Below are 18449 nucleotides of genomic sequence, written 5' to 3'. Positions count from 1 at the left end.
TCATTTCTTAAATTACTTTATAGTGATAACAAATCAACTATCAGCATTGAAAACAACTCAGTGCAGCATGACCGGATGAAGCATATCAGAATTGACAGGCATTTTGTCAAGTAAGAGATGAAGAAAGAGACATAAGACTTATTTATATTCCTATTGAAGATCAATAAGCAGATATCCTAACTAAAGCCATGCAAAACAAGGTTTTGAATCACTTAGAGGCAAGTTGGGAATGATTAACATCTATTCCCTAACTTGAGAGGGAGTATTGGAGGAAGGTAAAAATCACAAACAGTTCGGGATTAAAGTTTAATGTAATCAGAAAATTCAACCTAAAAGATAAAGAAAAATAAGGATAATTTAGTCAAAAGTTATTCAAATTCTTGTTGATCTAAATCTATAAAGTAGATAGTTAAAGTGTTGTAATCTACTTCTATAAAATAGGAGAAAAGTTAGGAGCAGATTTTTTAGGATTTTTGTGTATATATATTTCAGATATCAATGAAAGTTGATTTGGTGGTTTGATTCCACAATTCTTCTACCTAGTTTCTTGATATATAGCTGAGTTTATGATTGTGAATGTATGTATATATATGTGACTGAATATATGTATATAGGTGTGAGTTTGTGACTCTGAATGTATGTATATATATAGCTATGTATATATATATATAACTGTGTATTAATATATGTATGTACATGAGTAATATGTTTGATTGAATAATTATATTTTTATAATTTTTAATTAAAAATTATATTTATAAAAAACTTCTATATTTTTTTATTTATATTTTCGTTTCTTACTTTTTATTTCAGCATCTTTTTTTTTTTTTTTTCCCGTTTTGTATCATATTCATTTCTCCTTCCTTACAACCTAAATGCTCCCGGTGAATGCCTAGTGCAGTACATTGTCCAATATTGGCATAGGGCAAGACGTTTTATACATGACAAATGTAAAACACGAATATTATCATTGGCAGAGAGCAGCCACTTGTTCTAGACTAGATCTGTATACATACGTTCATACCTACATATATAGAAATATATTACATATTACATCCAATTTCAATCTCAAAAGGCCATGCTAGCTGCTCGGCTACTAAAGTAGCTTTTCACAGGAAACCAAAGACCAGATACGGTTCAATCTACGAGCCTTCTTTCTTGGGCTTCTTGCTCCATGGAAGAACTTGCTTAAAGCCTTCGCGTATGGTTGCCTGCCATATAGATAAGACACAAAACTCAAGGACAAAACTCAAGGCAAAATGAGAAAAGAATCTACTCTTACCCATTATCCTGCGGGTATAATGTCAATAAGTACCACCAGTAGCAAGTTAGCTGGCCCCCGGTGTCCAAGGGCAAGGTACCTAGAAGAAAGAGTTGAAAAAGAGCAGCTGGAATCATTCGCTGCTCACTTCTAATATTACCATATGGACGTGACACTTTTCTCTTTGTGGGCAGATGGTAGATGGATTCTACATTGGATCCATTTGTATGTATATAGATTGTTGACAGCTAATGGGATTAAATCTAGCTAGCTAGGCACCACCAGGGGTGTTCTTTTGGACTTTCATGTCTGATAGCTTTCTGCTTCAAACTTATCTACGTGTGGAGAAGGATAAGTTTATGGAGCATGTCTAATAATTCACAAATCACCACACCACAACACACGAATAAGTAAGCAAATAAAAGTGTGCGATAATTTATTGCAGACAGTCTCTTAATTATTATTAGATGAGGCCGTCGCTAACTCTTAAGAGGGTGGTTATTATTAAGGTATTCAATTAGGTATGCAATGTGATGGCAATCACATGACCTAATTAAGAGATTTGATACTTACATGAAAAGCCATATAAATCATTAGTTAGACCGTAAAACAAAAGGAAATCACTACCAGATAATTATTTCCAGTTAAACTTTGGGTTGACAGTAAGCTTATTTTGGTTCTTGGCTACAAATGTAAGAACTAGAAAGGGAAATAAATTGGTTATGGTTGGTTTGTTTTTTTTTTTGTTTCCCTTATTATGTAGGAGACTCTTGTTTTGCGGTTCTTTTTTTTTTTTTTTTCCCGTTTCGCACCGCTCCATAAGGGGGAGAGTTAAATCAGGAACTCATCACTCAGATTTGATCTCAAGCACCCGTTTACGTGAGGGCGGAATCCCCATCGTTAGATCGCCTCTGACTGCTAGGCTATTCTCTGGGGGCTATAAAAAGAAAATGTAGGAAATATAGATGAATTATTATTATTATTATCATGAAGAAGAAAGGCATTGGAGAAGATGGATAAAACTGACCCAGATGCGAGAGCTGCTGCTGGCTTCAGTTTCAGCAGAGAGGTGGCTGTGGCTCCTTCCCTGCCTTGTCATTGGAGTCTTCGTCTTCGTCTTTGTCGTCTTCTTCTTCTTCTTCATCGTCATCATCCTTGCACTTGCACTACCAGTACCAGCCTCCTCATTAGAGCCAGGCCCAAAATCTGTAATGTCTATGGAGTACGAAAAAACCAAACTACCCCCACCACCCTCCCCTTTGCCGCCGAGTCTTGTCGCTGCCTTCCGCCCCCAAGAAGAACCAAACAACCCTCCCCTGCTGCCCTTTCTTTCCTCCGGCGGCCTCTTGCTCTTGCTCTTGCTCTTGCTCTTGCCGCCGAGAACCATGGCACCGAGCTGCCCTCTCTCAGGGCTACGATTACCAAAAGTCGACCCCCGCCCCTTGAACCTGAAAGAAGAGGAGGACGGAAGCAGCAGCAGCGGAGGGTAGGGACCGTCCAGGACCGTGGTGGGGGAGGGCGCTTTGGTCATTTTGGAGGCGGCGGCGGCCGCCTCCACAAGCTGCAGCCTTGGAGGCAGCTCCAGGCGGCACATGCTGGTGGTGGTGGTGGTGGTGGTTGGGAGGGCGATGAGGGCGGTGCAGGGCCGCGGCTTGCCGGGTTCTTCCTCCCACCGGAATGGCACTGCAGCCGACGTGTGGAGCGGCGGCGTCACCGTCCCTGAACGCTCCGGCGACTCCACGGTTGTTGGGACGGTGAACAGTGGAAGCCTTGGGGTGGAACTTGCCTCCTCTGCTGTCTCCTCGGATCCCATTCTCTCTCTCTATCTCTCTCTCTCTCTCTCTCTCTCTCTCTGTGTTCGGTGTCTGGAGGGACTTTGGCAGCCACTTCATGTAAAAGCAGAGAGAGGGAGGGGGGGAGGGGAAAATAAGGGGCATGGCTCTCTGGATAGTCAGACTGATGAGCTAATCAAATTAGACGATAGAGGAAAGTCATATTCATGGATTGATCTTTGTTGGCATTGACCCACTGCATTTTCATCTTGTCAGTCGGTCGTATTATCTTCTTTGAGTTCCCCCGTCCCATATAGTTGCTTTTTTACTTAAAAATGGTCCTTAATCCTTATTGTTATTGGAACCCCTACATACATATAAACTTTTTGAGTGTATGTATCTATTGGTTTATGGGGATTCTTAAAAGAGTTATAGGACGTGTCGGTGTCTAAAATGATAATCGTCATCAATTCTTATTAATAGAACATATTAAGCATTAAGTGTCCTTTTTATATATTATTATAAAAGGATACTCAAAAGACAAACCCTTTTTGCTTTCCTTCACTTTTATTTGATGTCTTTTTTGTAAGAAAAATTTCTGAACTTTTTTTGTTAAAAAAAAAAAAAGCATTTTTATCTGGGTATGAAGGACAAACATCTCTGAGAACGTGTTGATGTGATGATGCATTGGGAGTGAGAAAAGTGACATAACATTTCCATAAAAATTGGCAATTGGCATTGTCATTGTGTGACATGACATGGCCTAAGCTGGGTCTGAGGTGTCTTTGATTTTGATGTCTTATTATAACATATAAAATTAACTGAAAAATTAAAATCTAACGAACGATAGCGTAGGTTCACAAAATCATTGATAAGCGAGCCCCGACAATTGTATTTGGTTCCTTGGGGTTTGGTATGGGTGTTGGTGGGGGCAATATTACAGTACCTTTTTGGATTATAGCACTTTTAAGAGGGACCATTTGGCATCCAGCCCAAGCCCAAGACATGAGATGGGCTCTGCCTCGACGATTTACAGTACTAGTACAGGCTTCTTGGGAGAATCAAAACATGGTTGAAAACAACATAATTAATTTTAATTTTAGTATAAATTGGTTAGGTAAAAGATATATCCAATGAAAATGGCGATGGTCATGGTAGCCACAAACAATTTAATGTCAATGTCAATTCTTTCAGTATACAATGGGCCGCCATGATTGGGCCAATATGCCAAATGGTCCTTGAGGCCCCAAACAATTTTAAAAATAAGATGCGACGATATCACATGCATGATATATAGGGATGGAATTATGAAAACTATAAAAAGGGTGTATTTACCTCTTTTATTGTTTGCTTTATATTAGCAATTGGCAATTGCCAACCGGATGGATGGTTACATAAACAAATTAATAATACATGGATCGATCATAGCCAACCTAAATTGGGTTAGCTAAAGCCTAAATCTAATTAATAAACAAAGAAGTGCGTATCCCCCCCCCCCCCCCCCCCCCCCCCCGCTTGGGACATGCATACATACCATTACGTACGTATATAATAATTAATATATATATGTATAACGCTTGCACATGGTATAATGTCCGTATATAAACAAACGAGACGACGTACCACCAAAACATGCATGCATGCAGAGACCTAGCCATCCAGCCACGTGGCATCACCTCCCAGCCCCGCACCCCCCCTCAAGTTGTGCCATGCAGTACTAGTACTAGTAGTAGTACTGGTACCGCCGCCGCTCTTCGGCCAAGCCTCTCCCCCGCTCTCTGCCAGCTCCGGTAGCTCGATCTCACCCCAGAAGTCATCATCATCGCCGCTCTTCTTCACCTCCTTCGCCGCCATCGCCGCTGCCACCTGAATATCCCTGGCGGTGCAAGAGGAGGGCCTGGGCAAGACCTCAATCTCGTCAGGGAAGTTGAGCTGCGCCTTGCGTCCTTTCAGGCAATAGGCGGCGACGTCGTACGCACGGGCCGCCATCTCCGGAGCCGGGTAGGAGCCTAGCCATATTCGCGACTTCTTCCGGGGCTCCCGGATCTCGGACACCCATTTGCCCCACTGCCGCTTCCGGACGCCGCGGTAGACTGGGTGCCTTGTGCCCCCTCGACGGAGCTCCGATTTACAGGACTTCTCGGCGCTGGCCCCCGGAGACGTGGTGCCATCGTCTTCATTGCTTGGTGTTGGTGATGACGGGGGTTGCTGATCCATTACAAGTTTTTTAAGGCATGCATCCCTCCCTAGCTCCTTTAAGCCTGGCCAACTTAATTAAATACTACCAGTACCAGTTGGTTTGTTTGTACTTGGTAACAGGGGCTAGCTATCTAGCGATAATGATGGGATTACATATATCAAATAAACATACATTTGACGACGGGGGTTACGTAATTTTGCCAAATTAAGTTTATAATAGCAATTGGGCAATGCAGTACTGTTGTGGTCCTCTAAATGAATGGGTTGGAGGGTGGGTTCACATGTTAGAGGGTAACACGAGACCTTGGTGGCGTCTCCTTCCCTTTTTTGTACCTTTCGGCTGGAATTGGATTTTTCCACACACACACACACTCTTCCGTTGGAGTTGGAGGTTTACATATATACAAATATTAATTAATTTAGAGGATCCAAGAGTATTCTATTTTAATTTAATTTACTTGGCACAATATTGATACTATAATACGTAGATCAATCAGTGAATCAAGAAACATACATATATATATATATGTTGACGATTAATTACAAATACAGTTCAAGGAGACCCACAACCATAATGAAAAGTTACTTCCAAGAGTTGTTGATGATAAGGGTTGATATTGTTGGGCGTGCGTACGTGCAGCTCCAGCTAGCAACTGCATGCAACATTACCTCAGCCGATCAAGGCTATTTAATTAACCAACCATCTAATTAATATAATCATACTCTACGTACCCCTTTGGTTTAAGTGTCAATTAATTATTAAAATCGCTCCGTTATTTATTGATAACAAATGAAGAAGAAGAAGAAGAAGAAGTGTAAAACTTGTTGGCTGGCTGGCTGCTTTGAGCTGACAAAACCTCTCTCTTGTTCATTTCCACAATTAGAATTGCAATAGTTAATTACTTATTGGAGGGTGGTTTTTGGATTCCACGGGCAATTCCATGCATTAGCAGCTTCAGCTTCAAACTAACGCATACAAGAGAGACTACGTGCGTGCGTGCGTGCGTGCGTCTATATACATACCAAACTATTAATTGGTATGTAAAATAAAAATATCTAATCAGATCATCCATATCCAAACTTGTAGAGAAAAGCTAGCCCTTGTCTTTTTTAAAATTATCTATTAATTAATTATTAGATATTGGAGTCATGTGATCGTCTTTATGTCAACGAAACTTCACAAGTTCCTGGCCATACATGCACACACAGTAGATAAGAAATAAAGGGCATTATTTGTTATGGAAATTAGAATGTTAATAAAGGTAGGGTACGTAGGCTGTCAATATTAGTGGTTATCTGATTCACTACTATAATTAATAGAGAGAGTATATTAATTAATCTAATTATAATGCGAATTGTTATAATCTTACCTGCATCGGGCAGAATACAAGGTTTTTCAATGCAGGTAATTAAAATTAGAAGGGGCCGGGGACGTGGACCCTTTCTACATGTCTGGGTCGGCCGGGCAACAACGACGTACGTACATGGACAACACAGATCATTAATACCCTTAGTTTTATATGTATGTATATAGATGATGATAAGATGGATCAATCATTCTTTATCTGAAATTAAAGGTTGGAGAAGTGGCAGAAAAAGAACAAGCGCCCTCCCATCGATCGCATCAATATTTATTTACGTAAAAGACGCAAAACTGCATGCAAGTGCGAAGTGCCCGGCCGCCGGGCCGGTCGGCAAGGAAGAAGATATCCATCTCTCTCTCTCCAGCTGGTTGCAAGAGACAGATCATATCCTTCATGATTAATTAAATCCAAATTCAACTTCAACTGCAATTAATGTATGTATGTATCTATCTATCTTAACAAGCTACCTGGAATATATATATATATATATGAATATTCATATATATATATATATTCAGAATTAACAAACGACTTCAAATTTCGTGCACGGAGAATTTAATTAACTATACCTAGTATATATTTTGGAAATGGCTGGGTACGTACGTACGTAGCTAGCTGGCTTAGCCTCACACTGCATGCAAAGTATAAAATGGTGGTGTGCTGTGAAGGTAGGTAAATGAATACCAACTCTTGTGAGACTGTAACAACTAACAACCCCATATATATATATAGTGAGAGAGAGAGAGAGAGAGAGAGAGAGAGCTCTATGGCTAGCTCTATAAGCCAGTTTTAGGAAATATATATATATATATATAGAAAGGATATGGAAATGCGATTAGGAAAGGCTAAGTAGTCTCTTCTTAATTAAACTGATAATTAAACCCAATAGATCAAACGCCAACTAACTAGTAAGCTACCCACCTACCTACCTAATTAAGCACAAGTGGAAATTGTTAAAAGATATACATATAAATATATGATTAAGTGGAAATTGTTAAAAGATATACATATAAATATATGATTAGCGTCTCAAGTAGGACATTAGCACACCCTTTAATTCATAATTCAAAAGAGAGACAGACAGAGAGAGAGCACCCAGCAGCAGCATTCTTGTCTTTTCCCTTTTTCTTTTTCTTTCTTTTCATATTAGAATGAACATTATATATGGTTGCGGCCAAAAAAAGGTGAATATAAAACAACTTCTTCGAGAAATTAAGACCATAAATATAAATATTATTCCTTTCAAATATATGCAATTTTATTTATTGTGGCGACCCCCCCTAGCTAGCTAGAACCATTAATTAATTAGAGGGTGATGAATTCCGTATGCCTCATAAAATCTTTTAAATTTAGTACGTACTGTTCTGTGCATTCATATTTCATGGTTTGCTTTTACTCTTTACAGTTGAAACTCCTTGAGCGGCCATTAGAACCCATCTGTTCTTATTATGTATTGATCTTGCTATTTTGTAATTAAAGATATAGATTAGTAAAATATTAACTTAATCTTATTTGAAGTAAGAATGGTTAATAGAGAAGTGTCCTAATAATAATTGTAAGCGAAAGATCTACAAAATAAGAGGTTAGTGCAATATAATCGATAAAATAAAATACGAAAATATATACAAAGTGTATGAAGAAACTCTCTAGCAGTCAATCATCATGAATGCATTCAAGACTCAGATCTAGGCAACAAATCACCACTTGGGCAACTCAAAGAATAAGGCCACCAATCCCCAACGAAAACCCTCCCCCGAACCACCCAAATGTCCCCTTCTCTCTCTCTCAGCCGAAAACGCACCTCTCTTGCCAAGAATGAATCTTCTCTACACAAAGTAGAGTCCACCATGGAAGCAAGAGATAATCACAAAGACAATGGGTTGAAGAAAGCTAACCGAGAGGGCTTTTCCATTTTGGCACCTCAATGGATTCAGCCAAGCCAAATATATAGGGAGAACCAAGAGCTGAACAAAGTGGCAAACAAAATACCGCACAAAGCAGAAATGCGAAGGGCCGACCGACAACAAGGGGAAATCATCGTCGACCTATCGACAACAAGGAAGAAATGAAGGGGTGTTTTCGACACCAACTAGAGGAGAGGAAGAGAGAGAGAGAAAGAATTGAGTCTCCAAAATGATAAACATATGTACATATATATATATATTTATGAGGGCAACTTAATTAAGGTATCCAACAAATGGCCTTGCACAAAGCAAATGGGTTGCAAATGGGCCACACAGAAAATGAGTTGGGCTTCTCTATCTCTTGAGCAAATGGGCTTAGGGTCATTTCTCCTCCAAAGAGATGGTAAATGGACTTATGGCCCGACTTTTAATTGGGCTGCCACTAAATGGTGATATGAGTTATACTTCAATCACGAACTGAAGCCTATGAAGATTATACTCGCCCGAAATATCGTCATCGCCTTAGACCTTATTCGAAAACACAACCTAACAAATCTCTACCTTGTTTCCAAATAAGGCTAGCATACACAAACAACAAGCAAACATGCACGTGCAACAAATGCATAATCAGGAAACAAATGCATGAATAATTACTAAATTTTGTTATAAGGAACACCTTAGTTCTCATATCAGAGGGGTTATAATCTGAAAACACCTTCTCAAGTCTAATAATATCTTGGGACACAATATCACGAATAAAGTGCAATCTAACATCAATGTGTTTAGTGCGTTTGTGAAACACAAGATTCTTACACAAATGAATTGTTGATTGACTATCAGAGAAAACAGTTACAGTATCACTTAAAACACATTTTTCATTAAGTATTCATTTAAACCACAGAGCTTCCTTAATAGCTTATGTAGCAACAATGTATTCTGATCAGTGCTAAAGAGTGCAACTATATGTTGGAGTTGAGATTTACAGCTAATGCACGAATCACACAAAGTGAACACATAGGATGACATGGATTTCTTATTATCTCTATCACTCGCATAATCAAAATCCGTAAACCCTTTAAGTTTTACATTATCAGAATGACGCTTATACACTAAGCCCACATTATAAGTACCCCTCAAATATTTAAGTAATCATTTTAACGCTTCCCAATGAATGAGACTAGGGTTTGTCATAAATTTGCTCAGAATGCTAATGGCATAAGGTATAAGTCTGGTTTAGTACACACCATAAGGTACATAACAGATCCTATTGCATTCGAATATGGAATTTTATTCATATATTCATCTTCTTCTTCGTTAACAGAAGATTTATCCTTTGACAAAATGAAATAGTTTCCTAGGGGTTAAGATATTGGTTTGCTATCATGTATGCTAAATCTTTTCAACACTTTTAACACATATGAGCAGAAACAACGATGAATTTGACATATCTCTTTCAATTTCCATACATAAGATCCTCTTAGAAATCTCTAAGTCTTTCATATCAAATTCACTACTTAAACCTATTTTTATGCCATTAATCATCTTAACACTTGAGCCAATTAGAAGCATATCATCAACATATAATAAAAGAAACACACAGTCCTTATTATGACGCTGAAAATATAAATAATGATCAAAATCACTTCTTTTGAAACTAATTGAATGGACAAATGAATCAAAACATTTGTACCATTGTTTGGGAGATTGTTTTAAACCATACAGAGATTTTTTTAAGAAGCACACAAAGTTCGATTTTATCTTATCTTTAAAACCTTTGGGTTAAGACGTGTAGATTTTTTCTTCTAGGTCACCATGCAAAAAAACAGTTTTTACATTAAGTTGTTCAAGTTCCCAATAATAGTATGCAACTAATGTAAGCATGACACGAATAGTGGTATACTTAACAACTGACAAAAAAATCTCTTTACAATCAACCTCTTCTTTTTGAGTAAATCCCTTGACTACTAATTTAGCCTTAAATCTAACAGGTTCATTTTTACTAGTACACTTCTTAACCTTATAAATCTATTTACATCCTACAATGAACTTGTCTTTAGGTTTTTCCATTAACTCCCATGTTTGGTTTTAGAGGGAGAACTCATCTCCTCTTTCATTACTTTTTCCCACTCCTTAGAGTATTTACTTCTAATGGCCTCCTCATATGTATTTAGCTCATTGTCAATTAGCTCTTGATAGCTAGTATGGGCTACATCAAAATCTTCTAGCCTTTGAGGTAATCTCCGATATCTCTTTTCTCTATCTCGGGCTAATCAGTCAAAGATGGTTGTTTAATGGGGTGCTCATCTACTACTGTTTCTCTCTCCTCATCTAATAGAGGTTGATTTTGATTCTCCACCTCACTCGAGTTGGCAAGAATATGGATACTTAATTTACTTGACTCTTCTTGGGGTTTTTCTTTCTCCTCTTTTTGTTGTTTCTCATTGTCTGATTTTAAACATGGAATATTAGACTCATTAAATGTGACATCCCTACTCACAATTATTCTCACTCCTTTTTGGCTTCTATCCCAGAGTTTATAACCATTGACTCCCTCAGAGTATCCTAAAAAAACACATTTTCTATCTCTAGATTCTAGTTTTCCCTTATTTTGATGAGAAAATGTAGCACAACCAAAAGTCTTGAGAATTAAATAGTCAACACATTTTTCATGTCATTTTTCATATGGAGTATCACCATTTAATGCAACAAATGGAGTTAAGTTAATCAAATAACATGCAGTTATAACTGCCTCACCCCAAAGCGACTTGGGTGTACCTGAACTAATCATCATACACCTAACTTTGTCCAATATAGTCATATTCATTCATTTTTCCACCCCATTCTACTAAGGGATGTATGGAACTGTCTTATGCCTAATAATCCCACATTTCTTACATAAATTATCAAACTCGACATTGCAAAATTCTAGACTATTATCTATTCTAAGATATTTTATCCTTTTACCTGTTTGATTCTCCACCAAAGTTTTCCAAAACATAAAACTCTTAAAGGTTTCAGGTTTATCCTTTAGAAGGTACACCCATTACTTTAGAGAAATCATCAATAATAGATAAAAAATATTTATTCCCACCTAATGTGGGATTGACAACCGGTCCCCACAAGTCTGAGTGAATATACTCTAACACCCTTGTGGATTTATACACACTTAATGAAAATGAAAATTTACGATGCTTTCTAAGCACACAATGGTCACGGAAGGGAATATCAAACACAATTTTTTTCAAAGACTCCCTTATCACTTAGAAGCTTAATCCCTTAACACTGACATGAGCTAACCTATTGTGCCATTTGTGCATGTCATCATTGTTGATGGAAGCAATCTGGGAGCCACCCACTACTTCAGTAGTAGATATATAAATTCTATTTTTCCTAATTCCTTTACATATAGCTCCTTTAATCATTTTTAACATACATTTTCTATTTTACCAGTGAAGCCGTTCTTTTCTAACTCACCAACAGAAATTAAATTTCTAGTCATTTCGGGAATATACCTAACATTCTTTAATGTTAAGACATAGCCTGTGTCTAATTTAACAATGATATCCCTAATTCTAATGACTTTATATGCAATATTGTTATACACAATTGCATGACCACCTTGAGATTCATGTAGAATCTCAAATCAATGTTTTTGAGATGTAATATGAAAGGACGCACCCAAATCTAAAATTCATTCATGAACATGATTTTTAACAACAACATTTAATTCACTAGAGTTAGAATCTAGGAGCATATATATCTCACTTGGATCATAAGAGGTAACCACATTAGCCTCTTCATGATCTCTCTCTTTTTCTTTTTGTTTGCCCTTCTCAGCATAACAATCCTTAATGAAGTGTCCAGTTTTTCCACAACTATAACACTTCTTCCCCTTTCCTCAAATTTTGGATTTAAACCTACTTTTCTCTTTATTCTTGCTATCTCTTTCTTGATTCTTATATTGAGGTCTACCCCTCATCATGTGGACCTCAGCATATTTTTTCTCACTCCTTATGTAACACCCTGGACTTTGAAGAATAATTAGTTAGTGAGTTTATGATGATTTGTGTGGTTATCGGTTAATCGTGGGATTGAGATGAATTAATTTTGAATTATTAAAGATTTATGGAAATAATGGGAAAAAGGAAATAAATTAAATTAACGAGTTTTTGAAAATTTTTAGGTGTAGGTGAAATAAGGAAAATAGGGTGTAGGGGTGTGCATGTGCATTTTGGAAGTTTGGTGAGCTAAGTGCAATTTTGGGAAAAGGCATTGAGTCACTTTAAAATTTATTTGGCAAGCTAAATGCCAAGGAGAGAAGCCAGCCCAGCTGGCCGCGCACATGAAAGGCCAGCTGGGTGGCCTGGGATCTAATGGGAGTGGGAGCATGGAGGGGAGGAGCTGGTTGGAATTTTTTCCAACCAGCTCGACGCCAAACGGCGCCGTTTTGGGGCACCAGGTGGCGCCCATACCTGCAGGTCGCGCGCACGGCCATGGTCGCACCAGGTGGATAGCCATGCGCCACCCACCCTTTCTCCCTTACTGCCACGAGGGAGGCCCCTGGCAGCCCAATTTTCCTTCACCCCTCGACCGAATTTCCTTCTTCTAGCGCCTATAAATAGCAGTGTTTTCACTACTGTTGGACGCTGTAAGTTTTAACACGCCGAAACTCTGCCCGTGTGTGTACACGAGGTATAAAATATTTTTAAATTTATTTAATAGTGCTAGTTATAAATTAGTTACATGTTTAGCTAAATTAATTAGTAGTGTAGCGACAATAATTAAAATTAACTGCGGGTTTAATTAAATTATTTTTATTTTATAATTGTATAGGAAATTGGAACGTGTAACCGACGTGAAGTTCGAGATTAACGTGTGGTAAGGTTTAATATGGTTTACGTGTAAATTTATTTTGGCATGGCTTGTATTAGACTGTGGGAGAAGTGTCTAGGCATGGGGCTGTAGATTTGGGCCGTGTGAGTCTCGAGATGGGGTCTTAAATGAAATCAATGAGGCCACCAAAATCCAGATTACAGTGAGGTGGACAGGCCTGCATGCATGATGCACTTCACATTAATCTATAATTGTCATGCATTTTAATTTACTACAACTCATATTACCCTTACTGAGTCCTCGGGACTCACTCCTGTATTTTCCTACTAACCCAACAGGTGGCTCGAGATCCATGAAAGAAAGGCGGTGCTGGTAGATGAGCTGCCAGTTGGCAGTGACCGTTAACCATAGGGGTGTGGGTTAACCCCGAAAGTTAATAATATAATACAACTACTGTGTGTTAACTATGAGTGTCGGTTGTGGCTTAACCTGAACCTGAAGTAAACCGGAGCCAAGTTAAGGCTCCCACTATGAGTAAACCCAGTAGGGTAGGGAACTTGTACCTGTCGGCTACGGCCGAAAACTGTGATATGTTTAATTATGTTTGGTGGTTGAGGTAATTTATTGAGCTTGTTGATATTTGTTTGAAATTAGATTTATGCCCCAAGGGCCTAATCAGGTACGAGGCTCGTGTGAGTTTCTACTGCCCTTGCAATTTACTCCCGAGCCCTCGTCCAATCGAAGGTGGTGCAAACCTGGATCCCACCCAGGGCGCCCATAGTATTTTAAAGCTTTATATTTGCAAGGGCATAATCGTCATTCGCGCAGGCCGGGGTTGTAATGTAGGTTATGGTGGCACCCGTTAGTGGGGTCGAGGCATCACACCTTAATTCCATTTCCTTACTCCTAAGAGAATCTATGACAATTTCAGGTGTTAATGTCTCCCTACCATACTTAATGGCATTTTTAACTTCCATATAAATATTAGGAATGGCATTTAACAAAATAATTGTCTTATATTCCACCGACACTGTTTCACCACAGTTTGTGATATCTTGTACTAACTTGTTAAAGATATCTAAATTGTTATCTAAATCCTTAGAGAGGTCAATTTTAAAGCTGAAAAAACTTTCAAGTAAGAAAAGTTTATTTGGAGTGGATTTTTTCACATATAGTTGTTCAAGCTTTTCCCAAATCCCTTTTGTGATTTTTAATTTACCAATCTTTCTTAAAATTGTATCAGAAAGGTGAAAAATTATAGATATGTAGACAAGTTCATCAGATTTTGTATTTTGTTCAGCTGTGTTAGTTGTATTTTGTTGAACTAAAATTCTTTTCATCTTTTGTTTCCAAATAGAAAAATCACATTTTCTATTGAAAACACCCAATTCAAAATGATGTGTAGTCATGTTCACAAAGAATATGCACAACATAGAAAAATGCAACCTATAAAAGGGACTAAGAAACACAAAGTTTCAACCCAAATAACTAGGCAATCTATTCACAAAAAATAACTTCAACTAAGGCAAATTTTCAAGCAACAACAACTAATACAAATTTATTTACGCAGAATTTAAACACACTTAGCAGTTAATAATCTCAAGTAAAACATATAGAAAAATTTTGAAACACTAGCGATTTTACTGACATGAATCAAATTCGAGATCTGAAAATCGAAAGAAGGTCGAGACTAAAAGCTGTCGCAAGTTTCCACGTGCCGTCGTCGGTCGCCGAGTGGGTTTACACGCACCACACAGGTCAAAAGCCCACTGGTCGTTGGTTCTGAATATGGGATTATTTCATCCCAACTCAAGATCTACACAAAGCAATTTGAGAAAAATCGATCTGATTAGCACAAAGCTTATCACGAAATTGGAGCCAAAAATGAAAGGGGTTTTTCGATCTGCCTTCGAATATGCACAACCTAGAAGCCTACCAAGGCTCTGATACCATTTGTAAGTATAAGATCTACAAAATAAGATGTTAGTGCAATATAATTGACAAAAAAGAATATGAAAATATACACAAAGTATATGAAGAAACTCTCTGCCAATCACAATGAACGCATGCAAGGCTCAAATTTGGGCAACAAATCACCACTTAGGCAACTCCAAGAATAATGCCACCAAGCCCCCAATGAAAACCTAGCCCCGAACCACCCAAACGTCTCTCTCTATCTCAGTCGAAAACGCACCCCTCTTACCAAGAACAAATCTGCTCTACACAAAGTAGAGTCCACTAAGGAAGCAAGAGATAATCACAAAGATAATGGGTTGAAGAAAGCTAATCTGTAATACCCAGGAAATTATTGAGAGTATAAATGGTATTTGATGAAGGGATATAACTGAAATTATCGAAAGAAAGATGCGATAGGGCACACTGTCGCAGTCTTAAGTGATCGAAACGGCCTGAGGGAGTACCTCGGACCCTAGATAGCTAAGAAAAATGGTATAATATTGACAAGTGATACGAATTATGATTTTTAGTGATGAAAGAAATTTGATCAGGAATAGTTTTTGGTACAGCTGTCGACCGGGCTGAGAAAATCGAATCAACGTAAGAGAAGTCTGAAAAATCAACGAAGCATGTCAAGGACCTATATTTTATGTACAGAACAACCCTTAAGTGATTTCGGGTTGAAACGAATGGATTTAAGGTCAAAACGATCGACCAGAACTAAGTGCAATTTTCTAATTTTGCTCGAGGGAGGTCTAAACGATGGTTTTTCAGAAATTTCGAGGATGAAATGGGAAGTACAAAACTTGTGGGCCTTAGTGGCATAATTGAATTAATCAAAGGTATTATGGAAAGGGTAGAAATGTCAAATGAAGAAAACATGGGGTAAAAGTGCAATAAAAGAAAAATTGCAGTGTGAACGTAGGGAGGAGACAGCCGCCACACTGCCACCACACGTGGCCGAGGGATGGCTGGGGAAGGTGGTATACGGCGTGGGGAGGCGTTGGGCGGTGGCCATTAGCCGAAAATGGCTAAGATTTGACTGGTTTTAATGGCAGATAGGATCGAATTTTTGGCAAGATTTTTCGAGAGATTTTGTGCATGATTTAGGGCTAGATGATGGGATTAAAGACTAGATCTGGTGTAAAGGATAAAAATGGCCGAGATTTGGTGGGTTTTGGCAGTCGAAATCGGGTATAAATAGCCCAACCAAGGCCGAGGGTTTCAAAAAGGAATTGAGAGAAATTCAGGGTGTTTTGGGGTGAATCGAGCAAAGAGGTTAGGGGGCTTTGATCTTTGCGTTATGGGGAGCATTTTTGGAGAAAATATGAGAGTTTAGCATAGGATTCATCGAGTTTCAACTAGATGGCCGGAAAGTCGGGCTCGCCGGAGCCGCGACTTGCAACTGGCCTTTAAGGCCATTTCCGATGATGATTTCCGACGTTTAAAGGCACCAATAGGGTCGCCTTGAGGAGGGCTTCAAGAGGGTATGATTGGTTAGGTCAACGAAGACCATCGTCGACGACCATTGCCAGCGATCATCGCCGAAGAAGAAGGCCGGAGAAGACCAGCCGCACGTGTGCACGTGATTAGTGGTTAATTTTGTAAAATTTTGTTATAATTATAACCCCCGTTTTGATTTTAAATTGGTTAATTGAATAGTTATGTGTAATATATATATATATATAATATAATATATTATAATAAATATGTAAATATAATATATATATATATATATTATAACATAATACATATACTCAATGGAGTGCATGCATTGAGCATTTATATAATATATAAGTATATAATATTTCATATAAATATATACATAATATATAATTTAATAACACTTAATTGTTTGCTTGTAGGTATGAAGAATGTAGGCTTGGAGACTCAAATTGGATTAAAGAATGAAGAATTAAAACCCATGAAGAATTAAATTCCATGAAGAATTAAGGCCCAACTTGAGCAACCCATGGAAAATATCATTTGGAGAAGGCTTAAGCATTATTTTTAATCCTAATGAAAATCAAAAACTTAATTGTAGAAATTTATTTTTAAATATTTATTTTGTGAGTGCTTTATTAGGTGTGTTTTTTAGCTAAAATCCATTTAACTTTATGAGTGCTTTATTAGGTGTGTATTTTAGCTAAAATTCATTTAATATTAGGTGTGTATTATAGCTAAAATCCATTTAACTTTAAGTGTATAAGTACCCATTAGATATAATTATGTTTAGTTGAATAATTGAAATTGTGTGGTTTGTATTGCATCTTGTAAGCTATAAATAGCTCACTTGATTGCATTTGTAAGGATGATTATTATTTTTAAATAAAAATTTAGTTGTTTCCTTAGAATTCTCTATTTGAGAATTGCTTTTGTTCTCTCTTATTTTCTCTATTGTTTTCTCTTATGATCTTACTTCATTTCTTTCTTCTTTTAAATTTTTATGTCATTTATTGTTACTCTATTATCCACCGCCTAAATGGCCGGTTAGTTTATGCCTTTAAATTTCGACAATTTTAATTCTTGTCTTTTAATTATCCGTCGCCTAAATGACCTGTTAGTTTATACTATTTTAATTCCTGTCATTTAAATTCTGTTATTTAAATTACGTCATTTAAATTCTGTCAATTAACTTTCAAATGGAAATGAGTAGTTAAATCTAATTTTAGGTTAAGGTAAGGACAGTGTCCAACGCCAATGATTCCCAAAGAAAGCTGCGCTTAAAATGAGTAACATTAATTTAAATTTCAGTATGAGTGTGTATTAATTATTGAAAAATCACTAGGTTTGGATTGGAGCGTAAGCCTAACTTAGAGCTTCCATGCCATGTATGGGAGTTACTAGAATTGAAAACGCTATTATACCCAAATCTGGATGATTAATTTAGTTGTTTTGTGTATTAATTGCAATTGAATTTATGATGGTTGCTTAAATTAGAATCCCGCATATCATGTATGGGGATTGCTTAAATTAGAACTATCATCATCTCTAATTGCATTTAATAACAAACCCTCATATCTGAAATTAAATTAATGTTGCTAATCTTTTATGCTAAAATTTGGAAATCAACGGATTGGTGCTGAAATTGTCTTAACTCAAGTACTATCCAATTTCATATTCTCACATTCAGTATTTATTTCAATTTCTGGCTTGCTTT

At 37.6% G+C, this 18449-nt stretch overlaps 2 protein-coding genes across 4 annotated transcripts; both read right to left on the bottom strand.

Annotated features, from left to right (window-relative positions):
* Window positions 1-915: 915 nt before the first annotated feature.
* Window positions 916-3343, bottom strand: LOC127787705 (uncharacterized protein At4g00950-like). 3 transcript variants are annotated; one of them, XM_052315776.1, is made up of 3 exons: window positions 2289-3341; window positions 1283-1361; window positions 916-1211 (listed from the first exon to the last, which is right to left on the bottom strand). In XM_052315776.1, the coding sequence occupies exons 1-2, from the start codon at window positions 3072-3074 to the stop codon at window positions 1329-1331; spliced, it is 819 nt and encodes a 272-aa protein (XP_052171736.1). In that variant the 5' UTR covers window positions 3075-3341; the 3' UTR covers window positions 916-1211; window positions 1283-1328. The 3 variants fall into 3 exon arrangements, with proteins under 3 accessions (XP_052171736.1, XP_052171734.1, XP_052171733.1); XM_052315774.1 differs by lacking the exon at window positions 1283-1361 and having other exon boundaries at window positions 2289-3334; XM_052315773.1 differs by lacking the exons at window positions 916-1211; window positions 1283-1361 and adding an exon at window positions 1874-2198 and having other exon boundaries at window positions 2289-3343.
* A 1210-nt stretch (window positions 3344-4553) lies between these two features.
* LOC127787256 (ethylene-responsive transcription factor ERF023-like) lies at window positions 4554-5394 on the bottom strand. Its single transcript, XM_052315218.1, has one exon. The coding sequence runs from the start codon at window positions 5248-5250 to the stop codon at window positions 4684-4686; it is 567 nt and encodes a 188-aa protein (XP_052171178.1). The 5' UTR covers window positions 5251-5394; the 3' UTR covers window positions 4554-4683.
* Between the last annotated feature and the right edge of the window lie 13055 nt (window positions 5395-18449).

Source organism: Diospyros lotus, chromosome 12 (assembly GCF_014633365.1).
Source record: "Diospyros lotus cultivar Yz01 chromosome 12, ASM1463336v1, whole genome shotgun sequence".
Lineage (NCBI taxonomy): Eukaryota > Viridiplantae > Streptophyta > Magnoliopsida > Ericales > Ebenaceae > Diospyros > Diospyros lotus.
Note: the sequence above shows the minus strand (reverse complement) of the source record. Positions and strands in the feature narration are given on the sequence as shown.

Coding starts and splice junctions, on each gene's coding strand:
- LOC127787705 (XM_052315773.1), bottom strand. CDS start 3,074: ATGGGATCCGAGGAGACAGCAGAGGAGGCAAGTTCCACCCCAAGGCTT. Junction 2,199..2,288: donor GCAGCAGCTCTCGCATCTGG/GTCAGTTTTATC, acceptor TTCTTTTTATAG/CCCCCAGAGAATAGCCTAGC.
- LOC127787256 (XM_052315218.1), bottom strand. CDS start 5,250: ATGGATCAGCAACCCCCGTCATCACCAACACCAAGCAATGAAGACGAT.